The sequence below is a fragment of the Loxodonta africana genome, chromosome 7 (genome assembly GCF_030014295.1).
Source record: "Loxodonta africana isolate mLoxAfr1 chromosome 7, mLoxAfr1.hap2, whole genome shotgun sequence".
NCBI lineage: Eukaryota > Metazoa > Chordata > Mammalia > Proboscidea > Elephantidae > Loxodonta > Loxodonta africana.
This window is the reverse complement of record NC_087348.1, coordinates 60588071-60608570: the sequence shown is the minus strand read 5'-3', so window position 1 is coordinate 60608570 and position 20500 is coordinate 60588071. Positions and strand designations below refer to the sequence as shown.

Here is a 20500-nt window from a genome sequence, read left to right as displayed (position 1 = left end):
TAAACCTGACCGAATTTTTCCAGGATGACATCACCTCTTTCACTCACACGCTCACATCCTGCTTTAACCTCAAGCAGGAGCATTAGCAAGACAAAATTGTAAAGGGAGTGTAGCTGGGGAACTGTTTGCATGATATTTGATAGCACTAATTGTGGGCACTGCTGTTTCGAAGCACTGTGGACATTGTATGCTGTGTCAAGAAAAGTCACTCTCACCATATGGGGAATGGAAAATTAATGATTTTAAAATGAGCTGTTACTAAATGCTTTGGAGAAATTCAAGTCATTTGAATAAATCGATAAAGAATGAATATACATGCCATTTTTTAAAGGAGAACATTTGCAGACCTTATAACCAGAGCCTTTTTTAAGAGACTGAAAATTAGGACAAAAGGGTAGCTTTTGCTTTTAAAAATGTCTGAGGATAGCTGGGAGATTTAAAATGTAGGTACTCACAACATTTAAATGTGTGTGTGGTCCAGGGTATGTGGTGCCGCTACGTTACAGAGTAATGGCGTAATGTGTTTTAGATGAGGTAATTGAGTTTGCAGTGTACAGAGCTCTTCAGCGGCATTTTAGGCTTTTAGGGACTGACTACATGAATACCTTATATTGTTTCATTTAGCAATTTAAAAATGCATTCCAGATCATGCATGAAGCTGTCTAGTATGTGTTTACATTGCTTCGCTAGTCATGTCTAATTTCACACCAACATAGGCTGCCTGTCTAACGGATGCTTTGCTAGCTAGCGTCACTGCTCCGTGTAAAAAATAAGAAATGTTGCAATTCAAACAGCTTGAAGCCAAAAAAAAAAGCAAACACACACCAAAAAGCAAGAACAACAACAAGAAAAACCCTTAGCTCAATCAAAAAAAAAAAAATCTTCTGGAGTGAAAGGGAAGAAAGGAACCCTAAACTAGGGGAACCATCTAAACTCCGAATAAATTCAGGGAAAATCTTGAGAGTCTGTTTTGTACCTGGTATTGTGAAGGATGTAGAGACTTATAAATCATAGACTTTTCCTGGTAGAACAGAGATTTTTAATTGGTTTTGTGCCATGGCCCCCTTTAGCAGCTGGGTAAAGCCTCTGGGTCACTTCTTAAAATGCTGTTTTTAAATACATAAAACATATAGGATGATAAAGAAGACCAGTTGTATCGAAATACAGTTACTATAATATTAACATAGACATTAAAACCATAGCTTAAAAATAAAGAAGCAATAGGTTTACTTTTTTTTAAAATCAATCTTGCGCTAGTTCTAATACTGTATTTTTATAGAAGTGATAGTAAACCCAATACTTCAGGTACCTGTAATATCTGTAATGTGAAATAAAAATATCTGCAGTTCTATTGGTGAGAAAGTCAGAGGTACTGTCAATACTATTGTGGCTTCTTGCCTACATTCATAATTAAGGTAAATACTTAAAGACTAGTGAAAATGAAGATAAATTTTCCTTATCTGAAGGTCATGGCTCTCCCAAAGCAAGAATGCTCTTCATGATCACAACCTAGTAAGGAATACAATTATAAACATACAAAACTCAGAATAAGCAGATTTTGATAAAGATTCCCAAATGCAGTAGAATTAAGGCAGGAGAGATCCATCCTTACATTTTACATGGTTAACACACTGACTGTTAAATGAAAGGTTGACAATTTGAGGCCACCCAGAGGCACCTCAGAAGAGAGGCCTGGAGATGTGCTTCTGAAAAATCAGCTATTGAAACCCTATGCAACACTTTCCTACGCTGACACACATGGGTCGCTATGAGTTAGAACTGACTCAGTGGCAACTGGTTTTTGGTTTTCATCTGGCTCCAGAGTTTGTCCTCTTAACCACTCTACTCTGCTGCCTCTCACTGCAGGTAATAAGAAGAATATATGTCCTAGCTACCCTCAGATTTGTATTTATTCAATACATATTCCATAAGTGCTATTTTATAGGCATTATGCTAGGTGCTACAGATAAACCCAGTGTTCCATTCCTCGTGAAACATACAGCCTGGAGGGGAGATAGTTGCTAGTCAATCACATTCAGGTGCATGGCACCAAGAGCATTTGAACAATGTGGACTTGCCTCATTATAAGGAAGCAAGAGGTGGGTTTTTGAGTAAGTGATCCCTCACCTGGAATTTTAAGTTGATCAAGCAAAGAAGTATGGGAAGGGCAAAGAAAAGAGTTAGGTGCAAAGGCCATGTGGTAGGAGGCAGCATGGGGAATACGCAGGACCAGGCCAAAAGCTAGGATGGCTGTAGGAGGGAGTACTGGGGTGTGGTGCTATGTAAGACCTGAGACAGGTAGGAGCCAGGTTTAATACAAGCCTTGGAGGCCATATTATGGGCAGCTTTGTTTTTTTTTTTTGTTTTTATTCTAAAAGTACTAGGAATCACTGACAGTTTTTAAGCAGGTGAAAAACAATCAAATTTGCCTAGTGAAAAACCCACTTGGTTAGAGTGTGGAAATCAGAGACAAATACATGATGTGGTAAAGTAAAAAAAAAAAAAAGGAAAGAGAAGATGCATAAAAACGAATTGTAATTAAAGCACTACACAAATATAAGGCATTTTAATTTTTTTATTTTCTTCTACAGTTGTTCTGGAAGAGGGTTATACCATAGAGGTCCCCCCTCCCTTTTTAATTTCTGTAATTTTACTGTTACTGAATAGATTTTTATATTTTCTAAAGCTCCTCGGTAATCGTATCTAGCTACTTTGAAACTGTGAATGTTCAGTGAAATAATTTTACTGAGAGATTTTTTTTCAATAAAACGTATAGTGAAACTAAAAGCAGTAAGGCGATAGAAGTGGAAACATTAATTCCACCATGGAAAGAATGACTTTATTGCCTGCATATTTGAATAGTGCTTTCTATATGCCCTTTGGAAAAGGAAGGATATTAGTTCTTGGCAATTGTTTCTTTTATATACCTTTTGTACTTTATATCTGAAATGTCTACTTGATGTAATCAAGGGTATTTGTTGTTGTTGTTAGGTGCCATCGAGTTGGTTCCGACTCATAGCGACTCTATGCACAACAGAACGAAACACTGCCCAGTCTTGCGCCATCCTTACAATCGTTGTTATGCTTGAGCTCATTAATCAAGGGTAGTAGTTTGTCTCAAACTTTTATGAAGAATGAATTATTTAAACTGCTAGTATTATATTTTCAGTTCATAGCATGTAGAGAACTAAAGATGCCACTCAGTTGTTGATTTTTTTCTCTTCCTGATTTGAATGGGTGAAAGAGAATTCATCATTCTTTTATTTTAATGCTACCTGTTTGAACATTTTAGAATCAAATCAAGTGCTAAAATAAATTCAAGGCATTGGCGAGATATCACGAAACAAATAAAACTATATGGGTATTATAGGTCAAATGATTTGGTTGAAATTTTATAGGAGCTCAGTATCTTAATCTGGAAAATGGAGCTACTATTATCTACTTAATTCATCCACCACTCATCTGTCATTTTTTTGTATTGTGGTGGCTTGTGGGTTGCTGTGATGCTGGAAGTTATGCCACTGGTATTTCAAATACCAGTAGGGTCACCCATGGTAGGCAAGTTTCATCAGAACTTTCAGACCAAAACAGACTTGGAAGAAAGGTTTGATGATCTACTTTTGAAAATTAGCCAGTAAAAACTCTATGGATCACAATAGGGTATTTTCTGATACAGTGTTGGAAGATGAGCTCCCTATGTTGAAAGGCACTCAAAGTACACGGTAGCTACAACAATGGACACAAGCATACCAATGATAATGCAGAGGGTATAGAATGACAATATTTTGTTCTGTTGTAGGTGGGGCTGCCATGAGCCAGAACCAACTCAACAGCTGCTAACAACAATAATTTACAGTGTTGTTTTTTTGAATATTAAATAGGATAATCTATATAAGAGTAGATCCTGTGTGCCTGGATCATTGTAGGCACACACAATGTCAGTTGCCTCCTTCCCTACCTCACCATATAATTCGGTAAACAGTAAGTCAGTATCTCCTATGTGCAAGGCACTATGGCAGTATAGTGATAAATAAGACTCTAGTACTCCAGCTCTGTCTATCAGAGAAGTCCAGGTGTAGGGATTATTATAAACAGAATTAGTCATTACTGCCCTTTTGAAGGTTTAACATCTATGACATAATAATTAACAATGCAACATATAATCTTTGTAAATGACCACACAGTGAGTTGAGTATCTCAGTGACACCTAGGGAAGCCACTGAATCTGAGAGGGGTGAAGAGACATGGGATGCCGTTAGTGGTTGAGAGGAAAACTAGCCAAGTTGTCAAATGTTGAACTCTATATAACCCCAAATAACGGCTTTACTTTCCCATTCCAACATGCTGTCTAATATGATATGGGGCTATTAAAATTTAAATTTATTAAAATGAAATAAAATAAAAAAATTAGTTCCTCAGTCACACTCACCGCATTGCACGTGCTCAGTATGTGTCACATGTGATACAGGTATAGAATATTTCTATCATTGCAGAAAGTTCTTTTGGAAAACGATTCAAGAAGCTGAGGTTGAGTTTTGAGGTAAAGGGTAAGAAGATAAAAATTGTGAGTCTTTTTCCTAATTCCTCACTTCCTGATTCATACCTACGAGGGAAAGAATGAAATGTTTGCAAGAAAATATAGCAGAAGGAAGCCATAGGTGATTCAATATGTTTTTTATTTTTTGGCGCTGAAGCAGTAATAAGAAATAACTTTTACTGAACAGATCATTCACTTGGATTATATGATTTAATTCACACTCACAAACGTAGTGCATTGTACAGAAGAGAAGACTGAGGTGTGGAGATGTTAAATAACTTGCTCAAGGTATCATAGCTAATAGGTTATGTAGCTGAGTTTGAACACAGGAAATTAGACTCCAAAGCATTAGCATGGACTTAACCTGAAAGGCAGTGGAGTAAATTAAATCATTTACAAGAGGATTTAAATCCTTCCTTTTCATTGCAACCTACCCTTGTTGTTACCTGAAAGGAATGAGGAGGACACTTGTATCATTCATACCCTTCTATTGTATGTTAATCAACCAATCTACAAGTATTTTGGGGGACATAAATACATATCTTGGGCTACTTCCATTCAGAGATGCAAAGAAATACTGTAGACCAGTAGACTCGTATTTTTGGTGGTTATATATATATATTTTTAAATAATATTTTATTGTGTCTTCAGTGAAAGTTTACATGGCAAATTATGTTCTCATTTAACAATTTCTACATAATTTTTTCAGTGATATTAGTTACATTTTACTCAGTATGTCAACTTTCTCGTTATTTCCATTCTGATTATCCCATTTCCAGTAATCTAGTTTTCCTCACCCTTTGTCTTCTCATCTTTGCTTTAGAGTAAATGTTGACCATTTGGTCTCATACAGATGATATTTTAAAGAAGCATAGTACTCACAGTTGATATTTTTAATTTTATAAGCCAATCTATTATTTAGCTAAAAGATGACCTCATGGAATTGTTTTGGTTCAAGGTTTAAAGAGTATCTCAGGGTGACAGTCTCAAAAAGTCCTCTACTCTCAGCTGGTCCAATAAGTATGGACTTTTAAGAATTTGAGTTCTGTTCCACATTTTGCTCCCATTCTATCAGGATCCATCTATTGTGTTCCTGATCAGAACGGTTGGTAGTGGGAGCCAGGCACCATCTACTTTTTCTGGTTTCAGGGTAGATACAGGCTTGGTTCATGTAGACTGTTAGTCCTGTGAACTAGTTTCTTCTCTGAGTCTTTGGTTTCCTTCAGACTCTTTTACTCCGGGTGCATAGAGACCAGTTGTTGTATCTTAGATGGTATCTCATAAGTTTTTAAGACCCCAGATGCTGCTCATCAAACTAGATGTAGAAAATATATTTTCCATACTGTATTATTCCAGTTGACTAAGTTCTCCCTCAAGACTATGGTCCAAAGCCTCCAGACCCTGTAAACCAATCCTGTGAGGTGTTTGGTAAATATTCGTGTTTGTGCCCCCTATATGCTTTATTGTATATATGAATATATATGGATGCATACATTTATGTATATATACACCTGTATATAGATATATCTATGTATGCCCACCTATATACACACATATATATCTATACACTTGTATGCATACGTACATATACACATGTCCACACTCCTATTATTAAGTTGTTGTTATATGGTTATATATGTCTTAGCATTTACCAAAACGTCCTTGTATCTTGTGTACTTCTTAGTGACATTATAGCAGACTCTTGATACTAGAAATTTTAATATGCATTCTATTGATGACTTGTACATCATTCTAGTGGTTTATTGGTAATAATTTCTTATTTTGCCAACACGAAATATTGAATACCATGCCTTGGAAGCTGGTGCACAATAACAAGACTCTTATCTGGAAAGTAAGCCCAAATATCTACCCAATCTCAGTTCACCTTGGCTCTTCTCTACATTACATATCCAGTAACTTTCAAAAAAGGTTCTGAAGGCATCACTTAAATTTTTGAGTTATGCTCTTCTGCATTTTGGGGAAGCATTTTATGCATAGTGATGTCATGAATTTAGTGAATTTTGAAGGTCCTGGAAATGTTTTCCTTGAGAATGTCACAACTCTAATACAGTGTATTTGGGTCTGCCCTCAGATTGATTATAATCTAGTCTGAGGAGTCAAGTGTAACCATTCATTCATTCATTTATTAATCATTTTTTGCAGACATATATACTGGCACTATGTCAGAGTCTGGAAAAACTTATGTGAGTAAAGAGTTAAAGACTGTATATAATTACTGAAGGAGTTTCTTGAAGAGGTGGACATAAAGGTAAAACTAGTGTGAAGGACAATTCACAAGAGCTATGTGTGGAGGTTCTCATTTGAACCCTCAGTTTTTTAGATCTAAGGTATTCTCCTCCATATCTGTGGTCAGCTTTTCAGTATTCAAGCGCATACATCCATAATTACTCAAGGCAATTATTGCATGCTAAACATCTTTTCCAAGATTTCCTCAGTAAAGTGAAGGTTGACTTTACTCAACATACCAATTTGTTTTTACTTTACTTATTTCTATTATTATTAGAGAGGATTAAAGGGCTGGCTGTACTTTCAACAGAATTGAGAAAAAAAATTACAAATTAAAAAACCACAGAACTAGAAGAGATCTAATTGCTAGGGTTTTCAGAACTTAATATTTTATGTAACATTTCAAAAACATTTTTTTAGGTTCCATAGTTCTGAAAGTATTCAGTGCTGGTATTATTGAATCCTTTGACCTTTAATTCAGGTAAAATGTAGGATTTGGTTTTAAGAGCCTTATTTATAAATAACACAGCAATTCTGGTAGACACTTAACCCTCTGATTTCTAGTTTGTGGGCAATAAGGAAGAATGGATCCTACAAGCTATGCTCTACTACCTCCAGCCAGCTGAGCAGCGTCCCTACCCCTAGTTTTTTTTGCTGGACTTTATAGGTGCTGTGTGTGAAGGTCCACCAATAGTTCGGACTGATGAGGGTGGCACTTTTTAAACTGTACCAAATAAGATGTTTTATCTGGATGAAGATTAGAAGTTTCCATTCACACTGCTTACAGTTTCCCAGTCTTTAAATGCCGAATCTAACAGCTTTTGAACAGAAGAAAATGTTTCATAAATCACCTTCAGTGCCAAGTTATTAGGCAGACTAGGTTTTCTGCTGAATTCCTATGCACTGGAAATTCTCAAGTTGAGGAGTATTTTAATAGCTAATCCTTGTTCTATTTGTCCTAAAATAGCCTTCATGCTTTCAATACCATTGCAATGATTCTTTTTTCTTTCGTGGTGAAAATATATACAATGAACATACAGCAATTTAACAATTTCTACATGTGTAATTAAGTGACATCGATTGCATTCTTCAAATTGTGCAACCATTCTCAATATCTTTTCCTAAATTATCCCACCACTAGGAGATACATTCAACGTACCCTAAGTAAAATCTTCCTTTTTCCACTTCCCTCCCACCTCTGTTAATCACTCATAATTTTTGGTTTATATATATATATATATATATAAAATACTCTAGTATTTGATATATAGATGACTTGTAAAAACTGTTAAGGTTCTAAGCAAAAAAATACTATTTTCATTTATATGATCAATGCTTGTCCTTGTAAATTCTTAAAGAGTAAGCTGAATGATTTTTGAGGGCTTGTAGTTTATGGGCATTCTTTTCCTATTTGCCACTTGGTGGATTTAGTGTCAAATCAATCAGTTGAGTGCCATATGGTTATTGTCTTTCTTTTTGCCACACAGATAGTGCACTTCATTCATGTCCTTTATCATGCCCTTAGCTATATCAAATATTTTGTAGTGTGTGGATGATAGTTCCTGCAAGCAAACTCGTTCACTGGTTTAAAATGATTTTGCAAGTTGTTCTCCCCGCTTCCTAACCCAGGGATATAGGTGGTAGATCTTAAAATGGTTCAGTGTTTGAATCTACTATTTATGTTCTTTCTTTTAAAGATAATTTTGTCTTATTAACATCATAAAAAGAAAAAACTTTACAGTCACCTCTTGGAGATTATTTTGAGCAAATCCTTTTTTAATGTTTTGGGCTAACATAATTTTCCTATTTTATTTAAATTTAAAACATTGAAAAATGTAAAAGTCACTCAAAATTTTACCAGTTTTTTTGAATTACGTAAAATAAGAAGTAAATTATCCTTTATGCAGCCATTAACCCCTTTCCTTAAAAGTAATCACTGCTACCAATTTGATGGCATGTCTTTCTTGAATTTTTCCTAAATTTACTTTATATAAATATATAAATTTAAAATATACAGCACAACATATTATATAATATTTATATGCAAGTTAAATCAATAGACATTGATATTGTGTGTGTGTGTGACATGAACATCATAAAATGGAATTATGGTGTATATATCTGTTCTCAACACATTTGTTTCTGCTTAACAGAATATAATGAACACCTTTCTGGTTAACACATGTACATTTATCATATTTCTTTTGAATGATTGCATAGAGTTCCATTGCATTTAAATACTATATATTATTCCACAACTCTTCTTCATATATTCTTATTTCTATTTTTTTCATATTCAGTCAGTGTTGCAACAAATATAGTTGTACATATATCTTTAAGCACTAACGTTATTACTCCTGTAGGATATATTCTTAGAACTACAAGTGCTAGATTTAAGGATATATATTTTTTAATTTTCCTAAATACTGACTGCTTCATTTTCATGAATATTTTATAAAGGTGACTTACTGTACTAGGCTACTTCTGGTCATTTTTTACAACTCACATAGGGAGGCATTGCTTTGAAAACCATTGCTGATATCTGGACCAAATCAGTTAAAGTGGTATTACTATAGTAGTAACTCTAGACTCGGGTTTGGTTTGGGAACCCTGGTGGAGTAGTGGTTAAGTGCTGTGGCTGCTAACCAAGAGGTTGGCAGTTTGAATCCGCCAGGTGTTCCTTGGAAACTGTATGGGGCAGTGCTACCCTGTCCTATAGGGTCGCTCTGAGTCGGAATCGACTCAACGGCAGTGTGTTTGGAACCCCATATATGATATTTATGTCTGTAGGGCATCAAGTATATTTCTGTATAAATATTTGTACATACATGCGAAGACTTTCATTATGTCTACCCTAAGCCAAATTCAGTCAGCAGCAAAAAGATGGATTTTTGAAACTAGGTAGACAGAACCCGTAAGTTATATAGTAACTGAATGTTTTATTTATGTAGACACAGCCATAAAACCCTGGATAAGAAGAACTCTAGTAATAGTTTGCTGTTAGTAGGACTCCATCAATCCATTTGGGCCACTGCTTCATTTTGTATAACCATCTATCTTAGGCATCTAGTGCTGCCATAACAGAAATACCACAAGAGGATGGCTTTAACAAAGAGAAATTTATTCTCTCACAGTCTAATAGGTTACAGGTTCAAATTCAGGGCGTCACCTCCAGGGGAAGTCTTTCTCTCTCTGTCGGCTCTGGAGGAAGGTCCTTGTCCTCAATCTTCCCATAGTCTAGGAACTTCTCAGGTGCAGGGATCCCAGGTCAAAGGACGTGGTCTGCTCCCAGTGATTCTTTCTTGGTGGCATGAGGTCCGCAACTCTCTGCTTGCTTCCCTTTCCTTTTATCTCTTGAGAGATAAAAGGTGGTGCAGGCCACACCCCAGAGAAACTCCCTTTACCTTGGATCAGGGAGGTGATGTGAATAAGGGTGCTGTTACAATCCCACCGTAATCCTCTTTAACATAAAGTTACAATCACAGAATGGAAGACTATCACAGAATACTTGGAATCATGGCCTAACCAAGTTAATACACACATTTTTGGGGGGACATAATTCAATCCATGGCACCATCCTTGTTAAGGGGTTCCACAATAGATAGTATTTTAGTTATATCTGTTGGTACACAATGAAGAGTGGAAACACTCTATGAATTTAAATAACAAAGTACTTCTCTGATCCTTACTCTTGGAAGCAAAGGTAATTCTATGTAGGCTGCTCAGTTCCAATTCATACCCGTTGCCATAGAGTCAATTCCAACTCATAGCGACTAGAACTGCCCTATAGGGTTTCCAAGGAGCAGCTTGTGGATTCGAACTGCTAACCTTTGGGTTATTAGCCAAATGTTTAACCACTGGGCCACCAGAGTTCCTTCAACTCATAGGGACCTGATATATAGAAGTGATTCTCTGACTTTGTGGAAAGCCATGTGTACTAGTTTCCTAGGGCTGTCGTAAAAAATTACCACAAACTGGTGGGTGGCTTAAAACAACAGAAATGTGTTTTCTCACAGTTCTGGAAAGTGAAAGTCCAAATTCAGGATGTTAGCAAGCTCATGCTCTTTCTGAAGGGTCTAGGGAAAGATTCTTCCTTTGTTTCTTCTAGCTTTTGATAGCCCCAGATGTTCCTTGGCCTGTGACCAATCTCTGCCTCCGTCCTCACGTGGGTTTCTTCCCTGTGTGTCTCTCTTTGTCTCCTCTCCTCATAAGGACACCAGTCACAAAGAGATTAGTGCCCACCCTAATGACTTCATAATAAGTAATTACCTCTGCAATGACCATATTTCCAAATGAAGTAACATTCACAGGTACCAGGGGTTAGCACTAGAACATATATCTTTTAGGGGGGACATAATTCAACTCCTAACATCATAGAAACTGGTATATTCTATTAAAACAACAACAACAAAAACTCTCTATAATACCTGCCAAGGAAGATTTCCTTACTCGAATTTTATGAGAGACTGATAATAGGAAAGTCTGTCCCGGTTTATACCCTTCCTTATCTTAACCATTTTTTAGTCCCCAGGATGAAATGGTAGAGAATAGAAATAGAAATATATTTCAAAGGCAAATAGCAGAGTTCAAACCAGAATCATTTTTATAGTATTGCCATACCTCGGGGTTTAAAAGAAAATAGTCTGTAAGAAAGACTGTAGAATGTTATCATTAAAATATCTTTAATCTCTCCCTTTCTTGCTATTGGTAATGGAAACTTGTGTTAGCTAAACCTGCTGCTCTCTTTTGACCTTCTAATGCTTTTGTAATTTTTATGGTATGTATGTATGTATACACATAAGAATTCAGGTGTGTGTTTATATGTTCATGCATGATATTCACATTTTCTATATCCCCCTTTCACAAATGAGAAATCCATTCATAAATGCTTTGTGGAAATACTGATAGAAAGTTTAGATGAAAGGGAAGGCCAACAAATAAATAAACAAATAAGAGAAAGAGAAACAGAGGCAATCTGAGGCAGAAAAGGGACTTGTAGACATTCACTACTAGATGCTCAAAATCCAAGGCTATTTGCATGCACAGATTTTCAAAGTCTGTTCATTCCAGGTAAGTTTCGTTAGCATTTCATTTCCTTTTTTTGTGAGTCTTCAAAAACCTATTTATTGACATGAGGTCATTCTAAAGTACTGAGTTGAGAAAATAAATGTAGATTTAATACGGGATGCTGTGATGACTATGCCAGATATTCCAGCGCTGTGCGATTTCTTTGTTTTTCAGAGTCTGCTCTTGAAAAAGATTCCATGCAAAGCCAGCGCACCCTCGGGCTCTTTTTTTGCCCGAGACAATACAGCAAATTTCTTATCCTGGTGCCGAGATTTAGGTGTGGATGAAACATGTCTATTTGAATCGGAAGGTTTGGGTATGTATTTCCTTCATCATTTTAGCTGATAAAGCATTAGATTTATTATTTGTTTTCATCAGTATAACTATCGAAACTAACTTTTTTTTTTTTTGCATGATGCTGTTTTACTAATTGTTAGCTTAACGAAAAATGTGAATTTGTCGTCAACTTGCAGGCTTGTAAAGTTGACCCTTTGAAAGTGTAAAACTGTTTATGCTCTTACTACTGGTCATATTGTGGATAAAAGAATAGGACCAGGAGTAGGACAAGTTATTCCAAGCTAAAAATGAGGGCCATTAATGCAAGGTGGAGGGATATTTGGAAAACCTTTGGTTACATGGTACACCAGGCTCTGACCTGGATTAAAAGGGTAGCAAGATATGCTCCGACCATAGAGAGCACAACTGTGTCTTCATCTCTGCAAAAATATGGAAACACCATCTAGTGTAAGGTCTGTCTTGTTGAAACTGCAGTTTTATTTATTTGTCTATTTATTTAGTTACTTTTTAGTATGTTTAAAAATCAGTCAATCATGAGGTTGAGATAACTGAAGATGATGAAAAAAAAGATACCTAAGGCCTAGACCTACACAGAAAATTGTGTTTTTTTCCTGAATGAATTTTTGCAAGCCTACTTTTAGACTGTAGAGTGAGGAAACATACATTGGGTTGTTCAGCTTTGAGATGACTTGATATCCTAGGATTGAATGTTCAAACCTCCTATGTAGGCTCCATTCCCCCACCCCCCCACCCATCACCCTTTGCCCACCCACCCCCTACAACTCTAATATGAACAATATTTGAATTAAAGTCCCATTTTAGTGAAATGGAACCCAGTGAAGAAAGGGGGAAGTCTAGGGAAAAGAAAGCTTTTGTTCTTTAACAAATCAGTTTACAAATCACATAATATGAGATATTAATATCAAAGTAAGCTGATCATCCTTCAAGGAGAGTAAGTATACAAATTATCTTCCAGACATTCAGAATACAGTTTGCCCCTAAGCTCCAGAAAACAATATTCCCTTGCTGAAACTAGGAAATTGATGGTAACAACTGAAATCTTACTCATTTTAGAAGCTGAAGGAAATTTGTATTTGTTGCAAGAGCAATTGACATGGTATGGAAAAGACTGCCATCAAATTTCTGAGAATTCTCTCAGCAGAGAAGCAAATAATGTAAATTTAGACTGGGAGACCATTTTACCTGAATGGAAAAATAAACCAGATTAATCATATAGTAGCAAACTGTATATATACAATAGTGTGTTTCTTAAACTCTCACTGTATAATTGGGCTTTGATTGTTCTTACCATTTCTTCAAAAAAAGTAAAACAAATTTGATATAAGATAGATAACACATGTCTGTAATGCCTTTTCTTTGTTTTTTTTGTCCAATGGTAGTTTTACTACAAGGTTTTAACTTTGACTTTTGTAGGAAACTATGTGAGTGGGGGACTATAGGAAGAGAATGTAGAGAAATTATTGAAGGTAAAAACATGAGAGATTTAGTAAATGTCCATTGGTATATATAGCAACGTAATAAAATCTTAATCATAGGAATTACACTCAGCACATGTGGACAGTTAACATCATGATTTAGAATTCTGGAGCGTCACTGCATTTGCCAGAGAACTGCCATGCGAGCAATCTGCTTTATCGTTAGTTTGTCCATTCTACAGGTACTCATTACAAAGCATTTTTGCTTTTTTTTTCAGTGGGCACTCCAGGCCAAGTTCATTACTAGGAGCTATGAATATAAATATGATCTTGTTCTCCATTTGCTCACTGTCCATGAGTTCTTTTGTTACTTGAACTAATAATAAAACTTTCAAGTGGACTCCAAGAAGAATCAATCTAATGCCAACATTTCTCTGGAGTAAATATCATTATATCTCAAGGCTTTAGTGTTATTGAATGTGCAAATTATTTACCTTCATGGCTTTTGAAAACCACATTCAGCTAGTAAATAATACTTCTTACCCTGAAACAATAAAGCCTAAAACTAACTATGTAATAATGCCCTTTATATGTAAATACCTACTCCATAGCATATAAAATTATGCCAAGATTTTTGAGATGGCCTAGTTCTTCACCCCTTTTTGGAAAACAAAACAAAAAAAAACCCAGCATTATGAAAAGAAAGTCTGTTATATTTATACATAGTAACTGGATTATTTTATAAAAAAATTTGATTATGATCACTCTTTAAATTATAATTCAGTTTATAACTTGCAATTAAAATGTACTTTTATGTTCAAGAAGGCTGATAAGAAAGAGTTTCCAAGGTTATACAAATTTCAAAAACAAGTTAGTCCTCTGGGTATCAAACTAATTCAAACAGGTTTTCTGTTTTGCCACTTAATGAAAAAATAAATTTGAAATATCTGCTGCTTAGAATAGGACATAATAAGTCCTGAGGAGACAGACGAAGTGGGCTAATATTATAACACTGACTTTAGGATTATTCAGAGAAAGGAAACATCTGTGCCCGTAGGTGTTAATGATAATCAAGAGGAAGGACAATGAGAAATTCCATTTCCCCAAGTGGAACGCTTTCTCCTTGGATTTTTTTTTTTTTTTTAATTCACTGTGGGTGAGGAAGCAACTGAGCCCCTGCCGATGGCCTTGGACTCTGTACTTGCAGAAATGACTTTCTTGCAACAATAACACTGTGTACTCTGCTTGAAGTCTTTTCACGCTTCACTTTTGAAAGGGAATTTAGGGCAAGGGTTTTTTTTTTTTTTTCTTTTTTTTCCTACTTCAAGATTTCATTTCAGTAGCACACGAGATGAAGAGCGTCCTTTGTGTCCTAGGGTTTTGAACAGCAAATAAAATGAAAAGGTGCCCCTGATGAAGGGGAAAAATCTGTTTGAATGAACGATAAAGTAGATCACTGGACTGAGTGTGTATCAAGAGGCTTCTGTTTTTAGCTGTTAGAAAGGTCTTTGCCTGGATAAAGCATTCTTATCTTTGTGGCAACTGATATTCCACCCTCTGTGGCAGAGCTTTTTTGTACAAAGACTTGTGAGCGATCTTGATTTACAACTCATTCAATCTGTTCCGTTTGCACAACACCTAATGACAAGAAATCACAGAGGGTCAGGGAAGGTGTGTTGGGATGAACTGTAAAGTGTGGACAGCCATTTATTTCTTATGCAACTCTTGTGTTTCTTGTTGTTTTGATTCTTGGCAGATAACTCCCTATGCACGTGATGCGATCACTCACAGAATATAACCCTGCAATTTATCTTCTATGGAGTTCTTCAGAGATAATTTTCCTCTGGGAAATGTCAGCTGTTATACCATAAGTTTACTATATTCTGAATAGAAATGAAAGTATAAGTGTTTAAAAAATGAACCAGTAGAAAAATGGACAAAGATCATGAATGGCCAATTCATAATTCCAGAAAGCCAATAAAGATTAAAAAAAAAAAAAAAAAAAACTGGATACCTTGGGAATAATCTAAATGCAAGTAAAAACTATTACATACCTTTTTGTCATATACAAAATAAGCAAAGATTGAGAAAATTGTATATTTAATGTTGGTGAGGATGTGGGAAAATAGGATCTTCTACACATTACTGAAGAAAAGTAGAAATTGGAATGCCTTCTTCGAAGGGCAGTTTGACATTAAATATCAAAGGCCTCAGAAGTGTTCCTATCCTTTGATCCACTTTTAAAGTTTATCTGAAGGAAATAAAGAGAGATAGGCACAAATGTTAATGCACCAGGATGTCTAATAAAATGTTTTTCAAATAGTAAATGAAATTGAAATATACTGAATCTATGACATTTGGAGGCAGCCTTCACAAATTGTGCTCATTTTAGATGCCAGCCAAAAATCATATTCTTGAAAACTATTCAAGAATATAGAGCAATTATTTGATACTGTGAATATGAGGTTAACACATTTCTATCCAGTATGTAATAATAAACAATTCAGAGTCAGAAATTGAAACACAGACAGGAATGGGGTTGCCAAGTGATCATCTTTTTCTTCTTCAATTACCTATTCAACAAACTTTAGGAAGTAAACAGGCATAGCCTATAATCTGAAAAATGAACAAGTAATTTTATTTATTAAGATGTAATTCAGACAAATTTGCATGGGAAATTATTTATTGACATACATTTTTACGCATCAGCATAATATAAAGACTTTTTCACATTGTTGAAATTAAAACAGACATTTCAAGTTGATTAGAGAATTGAGTACAAAAAAAAAAATTTTTTTTTCTTTTATAGTAACAGATGGAAACCCTGGTGGCGTAGTGGTTAAGTGCTATGGTTGCTAACCAAAAGATCACCAGTTCAAATCCACCAAATGTTCCTCAGAAACTCTATGGGGCAGTTCTACTCTGTCCTATAGTGTTGCATGAGTCGGAATTGACTGGCTGGCCATTTGTTTTTGTGTAACAAATGATAGAGATTATTCATGTACCACTGAGCATACTCTAACCGGAAGGATCTAACATGTAATGCTTACCTGCTACCCCTGCTGTTCAAAACAATCTGGCATTCAAATGCATGACTAGGGGAGATTTTCTTTTTTATGTCTCTGATTTATTAAGAATAATAACTAGCTTCATTAGATTCCTTAATGTTTAGGGGTGTGCTTTAGGTTAAAGAGATGAACGTGACTGTTTAAAAGTATGTAATGTATCACTCTAATGACAAAAATATTCCCCCGTTAAATCTTTTAAAAGAAATGAATATTCTTTTAATTGTGGAGTAAAGAAAAAAAATGTTGAAAAGGCTCTATGTATGAAAGTATTTCTGTTTTCAGTTTCACAGAGATATGAAATTTGTTAGGATGCCTTAGTGGATAATCTTCCTAAGAGTAAATTTAATTTTTAGAAGACTAACTGCTTTATTTCTAAGGTATTTAAAATAAACCATTTTTTTCCATCAATGACATTTTTGTATTAGGATATATTATATAATTCTCATTGTCAAGTTAACTTAATTTTTTTTCAGAAGCTTTTTTGTTTTGCTTTCTTTGTATATATTCCGGTGAGCTTGGGAAATGGAAAAAAAGGGGGATGGGGTAAACTTGAAAAATATGCAGTTTTTTGCTTGCTGTAATTGTGTCAATATCATTATGTTATTGGATGATTATAGGATTTGGAGGCCAGTGACTATTCTTCACCTATTTCTCTGAGAAAGAATCTACTCAGCAAAAAAGGGTTCGCTGTTTGCTGTGCTAGCATGTAAATGTGTGTGATTGGCTTGAGAATTTGTTTTCTATTTTTATTATCTTTGTGTTTGCTGTGTGGTACTGTCTTTTTTTTGATGCAGCCTTCTGATGAGCACAGTTTTCCAAAATCCTTTGTCCTATTTAACAGTGGTCAGTGTTTGGCTTCAGAGGCAAACAGTAATCTACCTGCTCCCTTCTAGAATATTTTTTGTAATGTTATTTAAAAAAAAAAAAAAAGTGCTACTTTTCAAAAGCAAAAAGGATAGTCTGTGGATTTTTAATCTTTAACATTTTTTTCATAGGTTGCATCAGAAAAAGATTTTATACCTGTCTTCCAGTGTTGGATACGTCATCCCTTGCTGCTGCTGCTGTTGTTGTTATTGTCGTGGACTTATAAGAGTATTGCTGTGGGGAAAAAATAAATGATTACTTTTTATTAGAACTAGTGTAGAATAATGATTGCAGGGCACTCATTCAGTTCTGGGTTACCTATATTCACTTTATTTCTCTCCTGGGAACATTTTATTTCAGACCGTTTTGTTTTTTAACATCTGTTCTTTTAAAGTACTTACTTTGTTGGCTTCTCGATTCACTTTTTACTTTTGAACTCGAGAAAAGTTTTCCCAATTTAGCCATTTTCTCTAAGCGAGAGAAAATGTGAGAGAGAACAGTATTGAATCTGATCGAGAGAGTGAAATGCCTTCCTGGAATGATAGGTCTGTCAAGGACTTGAAGGAGTCAGTGTAGAATTAGGAAAGTGGATAACCTTCTAGCTTCTCCAGGATTAGATTTTTATTGCAGAATGCTTAATAATATATGCTTAATAAATGATAGGTAAGCAGTTCACATCCACTACCACATCCAGTTTTCCAACCACCATCATTTTATAGATAAGAAAGCTAAAACATAGGAGTGAAAATACTTTGCCCAATATTCCACAGCTTCTATGTGATCCAGCTAGGATTTGAATTCAGATCCGTTTACCTCCTAAAGTCTTGCCACTGTGTTACAGACATTCACATTTTGTTTGAGTTAACTTTAGAAATTCATATGATTATCTCAAGTAAGAGGAGGAAGAAAAAAAGAAATATAAACCAAGCATAACAGGATTGTGAGGGTGGCACAGGACTGGGCAGTTTTCGTTCTGTCGTACATAGGGTCACTATGAGTCGGAATTGACTCGATGGCACCTAACAACAGCAACAAACCAAATTAGAAAAGACTGCCTCTGATTGCTGATTTAAATTGTAATGACTTAATTAATTCAATAAGCTTTATTTAGAGGCTACCAGGACTGCTGGCTGCTGAAGCTCCAGAACATTTCTCAATTTAGTGGCAAAGGCAATTAACCACATTTTTCCATACATCTTCCATTTCTGATAAGATTATGAAAGAACACTCTTTGTTTTTATAGTTTATATGTGGATTGTATATAATATTTTAAATCATTCTGACTAGGCATTCTGAGAAATTTGGATACTAACACACATACACGCACACACATACACACAAAATGAATGAGCTTACAAGATTCACCTTTGTTTATTTTTTCCTCTTCTCTTTAGCTTCAGACCATTTTGTTGTTGTTAGGAGCCTTTGAGTTGATTCTGACTCATAGCAACTCTACATGCAACAGAACGAAACACTGCCCAGTCCTGCACCATCCTTACAATCATGGCTATGTTTGAGCCTATTGCTATAGCCACTGTGTCAATCCATCCCATTGAGGGTCTTCCTCTTTTTCACTGACCCTCTACTTTACCAAGCATGATGTCCTTCTCCAGGGACTGGTCCCTCCTGATAACATGCCCAAAGAATGTGAGACGAAACTTTGCCAATCTTCTTTCTAAGGAGCATTCTGGCTGTACGTCTTCCAACACAGATTTGTTCGTTCTTCTGGCAGTCCGTGGTATATCCAATATTCTTCATCAACACCATAATTCAAAGGCATCAGTTCTTCTTCAGTCTTCCTTACTCATTGTACAGCTTTCTTGCACAAGCATATGAAGTGATTGAAAATACCATGGCCTGGGTCAGGCACACCTTAGTCCTCAAAGTGATATCTTTGCATTTTAACACTTTAAAGAGGTCTTTTGCGGCAGATTTGCCCAATGCAGTATGTTTCAGATCATTTTAAAGCCCCTAAATTAGGGTGCTAGGTCTATAATTGCATCCTATCTTTAAACTCAGAGATTGAGAGTGGCATGACATTGGGAGCAGTTTATAACTATCACTTCACTTTGTTGGGTAGCGTCTTTTGTACCTTCCAGATCCTGGCAGAGGAGAAATGCTCATAATTCTCACTAAGGGCTAATTCAGTGCAAGGATCGTTTTGTCTCCACTCATCATCACCACCACCACTGTTATCCTGCACATTTGTACAGCACATTTCATTTGGCAAAGCATATTTAGATATTTTTAGCCCTACAGTTATAGGAATCATAACTAATATTGTTATAATTATAACAATGATTAATATTTTCAATCGTTAATGTGCCTACTAATCTCCTGGAGAGCCTGTTTAAATGCAGATTCTTCTGCAGGCAGAAGGTCTGATGTGAGGTCCAATAATTTACATTTCTAACAAGCTCCCAGGTGATGCCAATACTGTTGGTCTGTGGCCCACACTTAAGTTGTGAAAGAATAATGTTTACTGCGTGCTTATAATTTACCAAGTACTCTTAACCATAATATGAACTCATACGGAAGAACAAGTAGATAGAATGATGCCTGTTGTAGAGATAAGGAAGTTTTTCAGCCTGGATTAGAACTCAATTCTTCTGATTTCCAATTTAGTATATCTCCTACTCTACCGGACTCTGATCATTGGAAGCTGTTCTTGATTCTGGAAAAGTGGGAGGTCATTAATGAATGATTTTTTCTAGATATTTTCAAAATTCAGCTAGGAAAATATAATCTTTTAATTTTTCTTCCCAAATCAAAAGCTAAAAAAGTATTTTTCAAGAACAATGGGAACATCATAGCCTCTAATTGTATAGAAACCAACCGGAGAGGACAATTTTCCATGCTTTCACTTCATCGTTCATATGTTAATATATTTAGCTACACTTTTTTTATACATTCAAGGTCTAATGCAATTTATCCCTGCAGATTTTATGACATTGAAACTCTACCCATTGCTTTAGCAAAAAGCC

At 35.6% G+C, this 20500-nt stretch overlaps 1 protein-coding gene across 2 annotated transcripts in view; it reads left to right on the top strand.

The window, feature by feature from the left end:
• The window catches only part of GAS2 (growth arrest specific 2), a 121774-nt gene that overhangs the window by 28702 nt on the left and 72572 nt on the right, over nucleotides 1–20500 (top strand). For both annotated transcript variants that reach the window (XM_003412315.4, XM_064288345.1), the window contains exon 3: nucleotides 12026–12167. In XM_003412315.4, coding sequence (XP_003412363.1) covers nucleotides 12026–12167 — 142 coding nt within the window. The remainder of the gene's footprint in view (nucleotides 1–12025; nucleotides 12168–20500) is intronic.